Source organism: Giraffa tippelskirchi, chromosome 12, assembly GCF_054371585.1.
Source record: "Giraffa tippelskirchi isolate mGirTip1 chromosome 12, T2T-mGirTip1v1.2.pri, whole genome shotgun sequence".
Classification (NCBI taxonomy): Eukaryota; Metazoa; Chordata; class Mammalia; order Artiodactyla; family Giraffidae; genus Giraffa; species Giraffa tippelskirchi.
This window is the reverse complement of record NC_137286.1, coordinates 140,193,329-140,206,472: the sequence shown is the minus strand read 5'-3', so window position 1 is coordinate 140,206,472 and position 13,144 is coordinate 140,193,329. Positions and strand designations below refer to the sequence as shown.

General features: G+C 40.8%; 1 protein-coding gene and 1 long non-coding RNA gene across 27 annotated transcripts in view; both read right to left on the bottom strand.

Annotated features, from left to right (window-relative positions):
* PCCA (propionyl-CoA carboxylase subunit alpha) overlaps positions 1-13,144 on the bottom strand; it is a 409,555-nt gene that overhangs the window by 341,045 nt on the left and 55,366 nt on the right. For 23 of the 26 annotated variants that reach the window (XM_081548961.1, XM_081548973.1, XM_081548977.1 and 20 more), the window contains one exon: positions 4,577-4,654. The exons of the other annotated variants lie outside the window; for them this stretch is intronic. Coding sequence is in view for 14 of the 23 variants with exons in the window: in XM_081548956.1 (XP_081405082.1) it covers positions 4,577-4,654 (78 nt within the window). In the remaining 9 variants the exon portion in view is untranslated. The remainder of the gene's footprint in view (positions 1-4,576; positions 4,655-13,144) is intronic. 26 annotated transcript variants of the gene reach the window in all.
* On the bottom strand, positions 4,751-12,745 carry LOC145529170 (uncharacterized). Its single transcript, XR_014070983.1, has 2 exons — positions 12,035-12,745; positions 4,751-6,189 (listed from the first exon to the last, which is right to left on the bottom strand). It is a non-coding gene; the product is annotated as an uncharacterized LOC145529170 (long non-coding RNA).

Genomic DNA, 13,144 nt, shown 5'->3' with positions numbered 1-13,144 from the left:
GTTACCACTGCGCATAATCCTAACAAACATTACTTTCTACATGGTATTAAGACACTACGCACATGTTCACTTACAACCAGGCTACTACAAAACTCACCTGGCAGGATCTGGCCTTATAATTACCCTGTTAAAAAAGTATCAATTGATGAGGTTCAGTAATTCATAAAGGAACTAAACTGCTTGCCAAAAGATAATCTTCAAATGAGATTTCAAAACACTAAAAAACTTTAGTCAAAACTGCTCGAGAGTTTACTTGATTGTTTTCTTAATTCAGAGAAATTCTAAATGTTATATTTCTCAAAGTCAAGTCAGATATAATTTATATTCCATCTCTTTGGGATTGGGGCATAGCATTAAGTGGTATTTTCAACAACTCAGAACAGATAAACTAGTTATGCTTTTACCCAAAGAGTTCCAGACAACGCAGGTTATGCTATTTGAGTATAATGTTGAGTTAATGCTATTGGGTATAAATGTTGAGTATAACATTAAGTATAATGTTAAGTTTGAATACCACATTTTGAAACAGCTAAGATCACATAATAGAAAAAGATGTTCCATTTTGTGTAGGGTGAGAGACCTAAATCCTAAGCCCAACTCTGCCATTAATGACCTATTTCACTCTAAGTAAATCAGTCCCTGAGGATTGCAATCTCTTGATATCCACATAAATAAACTGATAGCATTCTAGTGGGAAACTATTTAACAAGGTTCTCTCCTGACTCTAAAACTGAACAAGCTACTCTTTTTAAAGAAATGCACATGAAATTGTAAGTAACTTGGATGCAATACATTTTAGTACACAATGATTGCTGGGTTAGTGAACTGTTGCACATTAAATGGACTCTTTTTCAAAGTTTTAGTCATATTTCTAACAGAAAAGTTAAAGGTATATATGATCTTAAAAGTACTCTTAAATAACTTAAAGTAATATGTTAACCTGACAGCGAATCACAGAATCTCAGAACTGCAAAAGGCCTTTAAAGTCTTGATTTAACCTTTATACCACACATGGGCTATCCCACCCAACTGAGGCAAGCTTCCACCTGGGCCCAAAAAACACCCTAATCCCACCTAGGGCTTGGAGCTATAAAATCGTGTGTGTGTGTGTGTGTGTGTGTGTGTGTGTGTATGTGCGTGTGAAGTCGCTTCAGTCATGTCCAATTCTTTGCGACCCCATGGACTGTGGCCCAGCAGGTTCCTCTGTCCTTGGGATTCTCCAGGCAACAATACTGGAGTGGAGCTATAAAATCGTGTGTGTGTGTGTGTGTGTGTGTGTGTGTGTGTGTGTGTGTGTGTGTGTGTGTGTGTGTGTGTGTGTGTGTGTGTGTGTGTGTGTGTGTGTGTGTGTGTGTGTGTGTGTGTGTGTGTGTGTGTGTGTGTGTGTGTGTGTGTGTGTAGCTATAAAATCGTGTGTGTGTGTGTGTGTGTGTGTGTGTGTTCAGTTGTGTCTGATTCTTTGCGACTCTATGGACTATCACTTGCCAGGCTCCTCTATCCATCGGATTCTCCAGGCAAGAATGCTGGAGTGGCTTGCCGTTCCTCCTAAACAGGAAGCATATACTAAGAAAACCTGTTCCTACTTCCTTGAGCTGCATCTTTAAATACTGATTAAATATTAAGCACACTACCTCAGATAAAAGCAGAACAAATACTGGAACTTACACATTAAGCAACTGTTACAGCAAAGACAACAAATTATAGTAATATTACAGGGAGTACAAATCCCATCCTAATTTCTGTGGAACAAGTAGAATGACGGTTAAGAGCTAGTCTGGAGCCAGACTGGCCCTGTTGGAATCCCAACACTACCCCGTGTTCCTCTGTGGACAAGCCAGCCTACTGAATGGTCATTTCCCAGTTTGTAAAACGGGAGTAAGGAGAGCCACCTGACACGGAGGGTGCAGGAATCTGAATTCACCCAGTAAAGTGTTTAGTGTAGGACCTAGCATGCACTAGACACTCAATATGTGTTAGCTAGAGTGTTGTAATTCGATCCTTTGGGCAGCAAACCAGATTACAAATCTAGCAGTGTGATTCTGTCTCCCGGGGACAAATCTGTACCAGAATGACTACGGCACCGGACACATTCCTTCTCATCTCTATTCAGGACTTCTGATGGTTAGTTTTATGTGCACCTTGACTGGGCCACAGGGTGTCCAGATGAGACATTTTTTCTGGCGGTGTCTGTGATGGTGTTTCCAGATGAGACTAACGTGTGAATCAGTGCACTCAGTAAAGCAGACAGCTCTCCCCAGTGTGGCTGGGCACCATCCAGTCCACTGAGGGCCTGACAGACTCAAGTATGGAGGAAGAGAGGACTAGTTCTGCCTGCCAGGTTGAGCTGGGACATTGGTCTTCTCCTACCCTTGGACCCCGGACTCACACCATCAGCTTTCCTGGTTCCTAGACCTTTGGACCTGGTCTAGACTTACACACCAGCTTTCCTAGGTGTCCAGCTTACAAACAGCAGACTGCGGAGGGACTTCTCAGCCTCCTTAACTATGTATGTTGGTCGCTCAGTTGTGTCTGACTCTCTGCAACCCCAGGGACTGGAGCCTGCCAGGCCCTCCTGTCCATGTGATTCTCTAGGCAAGAATACTGGAGTGAGGAGCCTTTCCCTTCTCCAGGGGATCTTCCCGACCCAGGGATTGAACCCAGGTCTCCTGTACTGCAGGCAGATTCTTTACCATCTGATCCACCAGGGAAACCCAGGAATTAGGTGAGCCAATTAAAAAATAAAAATTTCAGGACTTCCCTGGTGGTCCAGTGGCTAAGACTCTGTGCTCCAAATGCAAGCTTCCCAGGTTAGATCCCTACCAGGGAACCAAGATTCCCACGTGCCATAGCTGAAGATCCACATGCTGCAACTAAGACCCAGTGCAGCTAAATAAATAATAAAAATAAAACAAATATTAAAAAAAAAAACCACAAAAATTTCCATATGTCTCTTATTGGTTCTGTTTCTCTGAAGAACCCTGACTAACAGAGGACTATTAATGGATTACCAATTAGTACACAAGTTCAATAATGCTAATACCAATTAATCTCCCACACCTAAGATTTTAACTAAATAACAAATGAATACGGTTCAGATTTTAGAAGGTAAAAATGGGGACACATAGCAGGGACACCCAGGTCCTTGCCCCAAAGGCAACAATTACTACTAGTTTTCTGAATATTCCTCCAGATAGGCTATGCGTATAAAAGAATATACACATGAACAAATTTAAACCAACTTTTTTGGGTCACATGATGCAGTTTGTGAGATCTTAGTTCCCTGACCAGGGATTGAACCCTCACCCTTGGCAGTGAGAGAGCAGTCTTAACCACTGGACTACCAGGGAACTCCCTAAACCAACTTTAAACCTCTCGTCTGCATCAACAAGTACAGGTAAATGTCAAGTGCATTTGATAACTTCAATGTACAATACGGCACAATCACAACAAAGTGTGTTAAGTGCTGTGTTAAATGCAGCAAAGGGAGAGAGTGAATAGCATGTGTTAATAAGGCAGTGACATTGAAAGCAGATGGTAGCACTAAAAGCTACAAGTAATTTTTAAGACAGCTCAAGCACAAAACACAGTATGGGGTACTGTGGCAAATAAAGCTGGGGTAAAAATGCCCAATTAAGAAAGGACTTATATGTCATTCAGAGCCCTGGGACTGGGACTTCCCTGGTAGTCCAGTGGTTAAAATTCCACACTCCCACTGTAGGAGGCACAGGTTCTATTCCTGGCCAGGGAACTAAGGTCCCACATGCCTCTCTGAATGGCCAAAAAACAAAAAATAATAAAATAAAATATATGAAAGTTAATTTCACTTGTTTATTTTTAATATGGTTATTAGAAAATAAAAAATTATGTATGTCCTAAAATTTTTCCACTTCACATTTCTATTGAGCTACGGTGAATATAGATCCTTTATTATCCAAATTTCAAGATTCTTTTGAGTAGTTTTGTATACTTTGGCTATTTAGAAGACCACTTCATTCTCAAATAATCATTCATATTAGTTCTACTTTAATGACATTCAATTTGAATCGTCTCTTCTTAACCAAAACTCTTCTTCTGCCTCTTTGATGTCTTCATTGTCACCATGTTTTACCTCCAATCACCACTTCCAGTTCCTTTATGTCTCCATTACAGGCCTCAGACATTATCATATAACAAGATTTTAACTGGAACTGCCTTGTCCCAAAATTTACAATACCCATAATTGCCTTCACTCAAAAATAGTTACAAATATAAAGTAAATGAAAAAAAAAATCAGTAGTTTAATCAAAATCTCTCAACTGCCTAGTCTAAGAAAGAATGTATTAGTGATCCTGCTGAAAATAAGGGAAATACATTGGGAATTTATTCAATTTGCGGTACAGGTACAAATACAAAACTAAAGACTCAGGTTGTGGTCCACAATGAAAAAAGGAACAAACAATGAACACCTATAAAACCTATGATGTATAGCGATAAAAAATTACACAGCATCAATAAAATGTAACCTGCCCAATGAACACAATGTGGAGACCACAAAACATCTTAACTCAGCTGTTAAAAATATTTTTGAAATACTTACTTTTTCATTAGAATCATACCCAGCTGAACAGAGAGTACGAGACACCACTAAGTACCATCTTGAATAATGTGGAACATACTATCAAAAGAAAGAAAAAAATGAAAGTGAAATAAACAACAGATACTTGAATGAGCTTTTTTTTTTTTTTAAATAAATGAATGAGCTTTAAAAGTATTTTTCAGGGTAATTCTTCCAGTATGCTTCTGGCTACAGTGTTTAAGCAATCAATATATGTAGTTCTAAGCAATATACCTTAACTATAGAAGGTAAACCATAACTAGACACATTCCCTTGGCATACATGAGAATCCAAAAACATCAAAACAATCTCCAGAAAAGTGTAAGAGTCAATGGGTCAAATAAAATCTGAAGAAAAGTCTTTCTGATCATGCAGACAGATATAGCAGGATCAGAATGTCACATACCACACAGAATTGTATACAACATAAAACAAGTGTCTTGGCCTTCAAAGAGCTTCTCAATTTTAACAGGGCCCAGAAAATAACAAAATATTTTTTATTTGCTAATGTCTGACACGTGATTTCTTATTTTACTTATTCTGGTATAAATGTGGTTTGGCAGATACAAATGAAAAGGTAATACTAATAATCAAGTTCACTTTAATTCATTACCATAAATGTTTGTGGAAAAAGTATATCTTAAAGCCTTTAAGACATTAAGAGGAAGCACTAATAAAGGTTATAGCAAAGGTTTAAGAAAATAATTTACCCCAGTCACTGATGAAGGTAAACCAAGAAAAAAACAGGGGTGAGGGTGGTGGCAAAAGGCAACAGGTACTACCGTCTCAGAATTTTCTAACAGTGTAACAACTCAAATAGGAAGCAAATAATTTAAAGCAACATTTTAAAATGAAAAAGATGTATAGGTATTTTTTTTAGAAGTATCAAGCACCAAATTACAAAATGTAATCTTTATGCAGAAGTGAAAGTAATAGAGAAGAAAGATACACTTTACAAAATAAAACCTAGTAAAACTAAACCACACCAAGTAAAGTACTGGTGATGAATAATGAGCTGAAAATGGGAAGAAAACTGACTTCACTACTGTCTCCCTTTCCCAGACCAAAACACTCTTACAGTTCTGCAAGCATCCCTGTGAGTTCAAGCTCCAATTCAGAAAACTGAGTCTCAGGAATTTTAATTTTTCAAAAGTGTCAAGTCTAGGCTACAATGGTAAGAAAATTTAAACACAGATCTGGTAAAAGCATTATGAAGTTTTTTTTATTTTGAGATAATACAAATAGTGGCACTTCCACATTAATACTAAACATCTGTGCAAAAAGATGATTTGGCATTAAAAAAAAAAAACATTTACCAAGGAGGTACATCACTACTTCTTTGTGATCAAAAAAATATTCAGTCTTCCACTGCCCTCAGCAGAATGGCTATAATCTGGCAACTCTACTCTCACATCAGATTTAACAGGATAAAGGTAACACCTCCTCCCTTAAAAACCATATATTGTGTTTATAGCTTAGCCAATGCAGAAGGCAAACTCAGAATAAAGAGAAGGTCTTCCGTAGTGGCTCAGTGGTAAAGAATTCGCCTGTCAATGCAGGAGAGGTGGGTTCGATCCCTGTGTTGCAAAGATCACCTGGAGAAGGAAATGGCAAACCACTCTAGTATTCTTGCCTGGGAAATCCCACAGACAAAGGAGCCTGGCAGCTACAGTCCATGGGGTCACAAAAGAGTCGGACATGACTTAGCAACTAAATAACAACAAAGAAAAAAAGAAAAGCAAAAGCTACCTGGGAATTTCTCACATTTAGTCTGCAGCAAGGTAGCACTAGGATATTTATACAAGAAAGTAAAGAGCATACCAGCTTCCTAACAATTTTATAAAATGACAACAGCTTACAGTTTTACCAATTTTCCCTAATATCATAAGGCACGCAACAGTCAGTGGTAGGAATGTGTCAAAATATCCTTTACAAAAGTATATACAAGAAAGGATTTTACAAAAATCAAACATGTGTCTTTAATTACTAACAAATAAAGGGCATAACTGATTCCTGATGGCAAAAGCCAAATGTGAGTCTTTCAGAGACAAAACACAATCTGGGGTAGACATTTTAGGTATTCTAATTTGCTTTGGGGAGAGGAAACAGTGATGTTTATGTCTGGGGAAGGGAACACTTTCCAGCATACCACCTAGAACAGAACTCGGGGAGAAGAGATCAAAGAGCCTGAGTTCTAATCCTAGCTCAGTCTGATACTATTTCCAGGACTAGAGCAAACCACTTTTAACTCCCTAGGTGTTTTTCTTAGGTGCTTGCTTGTGTGCTAAGTCACTTCAGTCGTGTACTACTCTGCGCGACCCCATGGACTGTCGCCTACCAGACTCCTCTGCCCATGGAATTCCCCAGGCAAGAATACTGGAGCGGGTAGCCGTTCCCTCCTCCAGGGAATCTTCCCTACCCAAAGATCGAACCCAGGTCTCCTGCATTGCAGCCAGATTCTTTACCATCTGAGTCACCAGGGAAGCCCAGTTTCCTCTAAAGTCCCTACTAACCTACACCACTGTCATTCAAAAAACAAAAGCTTATTACAGAGATTCTAACATGCGTGAGCATCTGACACTTATGAAGGATATGCAGTTAACCCAAACTGAACGTGTGGGGCAAGAAGACGGTGACACGGGTCTCACTGCCGGACTGCTCCGAGAGCAACAAACACCAAGCTGTTTGGTAGAAATGGAGCTAATTTCACAGATTCAAATAAACATGACTCAAGCATTACGTTTCTAGAATACCTTTGGGAATAAAAGCCTCAGGATTCTATCTCATCAGATGGGCTCATGAAAAAACGGACTAAGCTAAACTTGGTCCTCATGGGACAGTTTCTAACCCGGAAGGATCAGACATCTCCAAGGGGCCAAGCCCTGAGAGATGTTTGGGTCAGCTGGCTCAATGTAATCTACATTTACTCGGGAAACTGCTAATAACATAAAACTCAAATTTTAAAATGTCTATACCACACAGTTCTTCAAACTAAATCAACTCTATTACAAATCGTTGCTGTTGTTCATTCGCTAAGTCGTGTCCACCTCTTTGCAACTCCACAGACTGCAGCCCACCAGGCTTCCCTGTACTTCACTATCTCCCGGAGTTTGCTCAAACTCATGTCCACTATTACAAATTACACCTGCCAAAAATGTAGGAGACAAGCTATAGCAGTACACTTGATGGATCAAATTGGGTTTGTTTGTTTGTTTCCCCATCTTTTTATTGCTATCTTTAAGTGCTTGGTTCTGACGACCTAACAGACTATATTTTACCACCATTATCAAAAAAAGAAAGCATACAGCTTGTATACAAATGAATTTGTGATAATTGGACCCCAAAATTTAAAAACACAGGTGCCCCTAATTAGCCAAGTACCTGGAAGTAGAAATGATGCAACCAGTCAGAATCTTAGCAGCAGAACTCAACTACCAAGGAAAAACAGGAGTTTGAGCCATTCATTCCCACAGCAAGCCCAAACTGGTTTGCAGTCAGCCCCATACTGCTCTCTTGTGCTCCTGTTTACCCCTGGCAGACCTTCACAGAAGTTCAAAGCTATAAGGCACACAAGTCAAAAATCAGATAATTTTGTAGCGCCACAACATAAGTTTTTCAAAAAATACAAGGAATAAGTTGGTAGAAATCTGCTAATTTGGACCTCTACATAGAATTTTTAATGTTTCTTATTTTTGTTAGGCATACAAAAAACTGGTAGCTACAAGCCCAGACCAGAACTCTTTAAAAGTACGTCCTAGAATAAGACTTGAAAGGAAAAATGTTAACCAACTCCATTTATAAAGACTATTTAGCCTATCACAGCAGAAAGGAGAAAGGTCAGTGTGTGCAAAATGACTTCCAGAGAACATACTGCACTGCTTCTCTTCTGCAAGAATAAAGATTTTCTATGTTTTCTACACTTAGATGAGAAATGCCAGCTAACAAGGCAGCACGTGGGAAGTAGCATGACCTTCTGAGTTCACCATAAAGGTGAAGACCCAGGTCAATGCTTAGCTCTTCTGCTTCACAGGTACGCAACACTGAGCAAATAATTTCTCTGGACCCGTTTTCATCTATAAAATGTACAACATGACACCTCCCTTGCTTTCCTGCAGAGCTGTCTTTAAAAAACAAACCAACAAACCCAAAACACACAAGCCTGTATAAACTGTAAAGCACCAAGGAAATGTGAGGTATTACCCATAGTTTAAATCCAATTATGCAGCTGTAACTTTCTTTGTTAAAATTATCCCAGACCATTTAGGAGTTACCATTAGAGTAATAACAGAGTAATTAAGAGCCCTGATCTAGACTCAGATTCAGGCCCTGGTTGGGAAGTTGCCTCAGCCATTTCTTCAAAACAAAGGAGTTTTTCTCATATATAAACTGGGCATGGACCACTTATCTAGGACTTAAGACTGACGTGAGGATTAAATAAGAATGTGTAAAACACCTAGCACAATTTTGCGTATGTTATAGTAAGAATGAACTTCTTTTTGGTTACCAAAAAAAGGGTACAGCTTTTACACAAACTGTTCAGAGGCCTTCCAACCACTGCCAACAGGGAAATACCCTTTTCTAACCTAAGACAGCACCTACTTTCACATTTTTCTGCTTGTGGCCTCAGGTGGCAGCCCAAACTCACAAATCCACTAAATTCAAGTTTAAAGCACAATTTAAACACTAAACCCTACCAAACCCAGAACTCTTAACATTAAGCACAGGGGCATTCAAGTGAATACTAGAACAACTCTGCTGACAGGTTAACTCATTAGCACAATGCATTCTACTTGGAAGAAGCTGTTGCTGCTAAGTCGCTTCAGTTGTGTCTGACTTGGTGCGAGCCCACCAGGCTCCTCCGTCCATGGGATTTTACAGGCAAGAGTACTGGAGTGGGTTGCCATTGCCTTCTCTGTTTGAAGCAGCAGCCATCCTCTAAACTGTGGGCTGATGGAGCAGTAAGACGAGCTTACCAAGGAAAACAAAACACTTGTTAGTGATACATCTTCAAAATTTCCAGGAAAAGCTCTCCTCCCACGTTTCATACACAGAGCTGGTAAGCGTCAGCCTATGCTTCTTTCAGCATTTTAAGAGACCAAGAGTGACCTAGACAAACACCCTCTTTAAAACACCGCCACAAGTTGGGCCTTTTCACCGTGAAGTCAGGCCTTACCACTTAAGCATAGCTTTTCTTTCACTTAGACTGACTATGTAGCCTTCAGGACTTCACCGTTATCCCAATCTTCAGCTGTCTGCCAAGACTTTCTGTTACAAGCTAGGTTGAATACCTAATATTTGAGAGAGATGATCAAATCTCAAGATTTACATCAATTATTTCTCAATATTAAGGCTTCCCTGATAGCTCAGTTGGTAAAGAATCTGCCTGCAATGCAGGAAACCCTGGTTCGATTCCTGGGTCGGGAAGATCTGCTGGAGAAGGGATAGGCTACCCCACTACAGTATTCTTCGGCTTCCCTTGTGGCTCAGCTGGTAAAGAATCCGCCTGCAATGCAGGAGACCTGCGTTCAATCCCTGGGTTGGGAAGATCCCGTGGAGAAGGGAACAGCTACCCACTCCAGTATTCTGGCCTGGAGAATTCCATGGACTATATAGTCTATGGGGTCGCAGAGTTGGACACGACTGAGAGACTTTCACTTTCATTTCTCAATAAAACTGACGGAAGGGGGAAAAAAACAGTCAAGATTCTCCATTTCTGCCTCCAGGGTAAGCTGGAACTGTGTGCATCGACTCTAAAACCTCTTCATTCTAACACAGCTCCTCAACCAGGCCATTCCTCCCACCCCACCTGTAGCAGATGCTGTGGGTGTATATCCAGCACCCGTTTACCAGACGGTGAAGGGCCCCACTGGTGTGCTGACTACCCATGGCTCACACCTGCTCCCTGCTTTGCCCCATCTGCCTCAACCAGACAAGAGTTCTCTCTAAAGCCTCGAGCTACATCCCTCCTGGGCCACAGCCACTGATTTGACTATCATGGGGTTCAAAAATCTACCTCGACTTCACATTCTCAAGGTGGGATCAACTTAGTACTGCAATCTGTGCTTTAGAGCTAGCTGTGCAGTATGGTAGCCACTAGCCACGGGCAGCTTCTGAGCACTTGAAATCTGCCAGTCCAAATTCCTGTGTATGCCAAGTGTAAAATACACCCCAGGTTTGAAGACTTAAAACCAAAAACAAAACAGAAACCTTCTTAAAGTTAGATTTACATACTGAAATATTTTTAATCAGTTCAGTTCAGCTCAGTCGCTCAGTCATGTCCGACTCTTTGCAACCCCATGAATTGTAGCACGCCAGGCCTCTCTGTCCATCACCAACTCCCGGAGTCTACCCAAACCCATGTCCATCGAGTCGGTGATGCCATCCAGCCATCTCATCCTCTGTCGTCCCCTTCTCCTCCCACCCCCAATCCTACCCAGCATTAGGGTCTTTTCCAATGAGTCAACTCTTTGCATGAGGTGGCCAAAGTTTTGGAGTTTCAGCTTCAACATCAGACCTTCCACTGAATACCCAGGATTGATCTCCTTTAGGATGGATTGATTGGATCTCCTTGCAGTCCAAGGGACTCTCAAGAGTCTTCTCCAACACCACAGTTCAAAAGCATCAATTCTGCGGTGCTCAGCTTTCTTCACCGTCCAACTCTCACATCCATACATGACCACTGGAAAAACCATAGCCTTGACTAGACGGACTTTTGTTGGCAAAGTAATGTCTCTGCTTTTAAATACGCTATCTAGGTTGGTCATAACCTTCCTTCCAAGGAGTAAGCGTCTTTTAATTACAGGGCTGCAATCACCATCAGCAGTGATTTTGGAGCCCCAAAAAATAAAGTCTGACACTGTTTCCACTGTTTCTCCATCTATTTGCCATTAATATACTGAGTTAAATTGCTGGTGTTGTTTAGTTGCTAAGTCGTGTCTCTTTGGCGACCCCCATGGACTGTAGACCACCAGGCTCGTCTGTCCATGGGATTCTCCTGGCAAGGATACTGGAGTAGGTTGCCATTCCCTTCTCCAGGGGATCTTCTGGATGCCTGTATCGCTGGGCAGATTCTTTACCACTGAGCCACCAGGGAAGCCACTGAGTAAATATATTAATTTCACTGCTTTAAATTTTTTTTAATGTGAGTTGGGACTTTCCTGGTGGTCCAGTGGCTAAGACTCCAGGTTCCCAATGCAGGGACCCTGAGTTCGATCCCTGGTCAGGGAGCTAGATCCCACATGCTGCAACTCAGAGTTTGCGTGCTACAACTAAGACCCAGCACAGCTAAACTTAAAAAAAAAAAAAAAATTAAAAAAAATTAAAAAATAAATTTTTTTTAATGTGAGTGCTAGAATATGTTTAATTACACTGACAGCTCACATTATACTTTTTACTGCACTAGAGCAGTGCTTCTCAAACTTGACTATGCATCATTTTCACCTGGAGGAGCTTATTAAAACAGACTACTGGCTCTAACCTAAGAGTTTCAAATTTGGCAGGTCTAGAGTGAAGCTAGAAAATGTGCATTCCTAACAAGTACCCAGGTGATGCTGCTGCTGCTGCTGGCTACAGAGTCCTCTGCTTTGAGAACCACTGCTCCAGGGCTCCCCTGTGAGATGAGACTCAATCTAGTTTTCACCTAGATCCCCTTCCTTGCTTAGATTTTTTTAACCCCCACTCTAGCCTGTGCTTTCTTTACTCTTCTCAACTACTACCACCTGCACAAAATCCCTCTTCAGGCTCTGCTTCTGGGAAACCTAACCATCCCACTGGTACAGAATGGTTTTTTTACACACTATAACTTTCACAAAGTGCTGTATTAATAGCAACCAATGAGATGTGAGTTATCACTGCATCTTTGGTAAAAGAGTAACAAAGAAGTTTCTTTCTTTTTTTTTTTTACTGGATTGCTAGTTGCCCTTATAATAATGAATTCTACACATTCAGTGCTAGGACAAGGTTTGTTTATTCTGATTAATGAACGTTCCTTACTGTAGGAAAGCCTAAACGCTTCCTCTTTTCCATAACTGCTATGACGCTCAAACTAGTTTTCTTCCCCGAGATGTATTCAATCTTTCTCATTTTTTCTCTTCACCCCAAAAAGATACGCCTCAGTTGTTAGCAGTCACACCCATCTCCTCCCCCACCCCTCTCCCCAGCCCTTGGCAACCACTTATCTACCTCTGCCTCTATGGCTCTGCCTACCCTAGACATTTCATACCAATGGAATCATACACTATGTGGCCCTTTGTGTCTATCTTTCAAAGGTCCTTGATTCTTCTCTTTCATCTCCCTTCGATTACAGCCAGTACTGTTGGTTCTTATTCCAAAACAGATCCCAAGTCCTACCAGTTGTCACCGACTCCAGTGCTACCAGCAAATCAACACGACTCCTGGAATCCTCTGAGTCCAGATACCTAAAGGAAAACACTACCACTCCCCAACCCCGTAAAAAAAAAAAAAAAACACACCCAACCTTTTTCCTTCTCAAATTTCCTTTTTCAAACCTGTTCTCCCATTTACCCACTTTCTTAAAAACTGGAATCACGT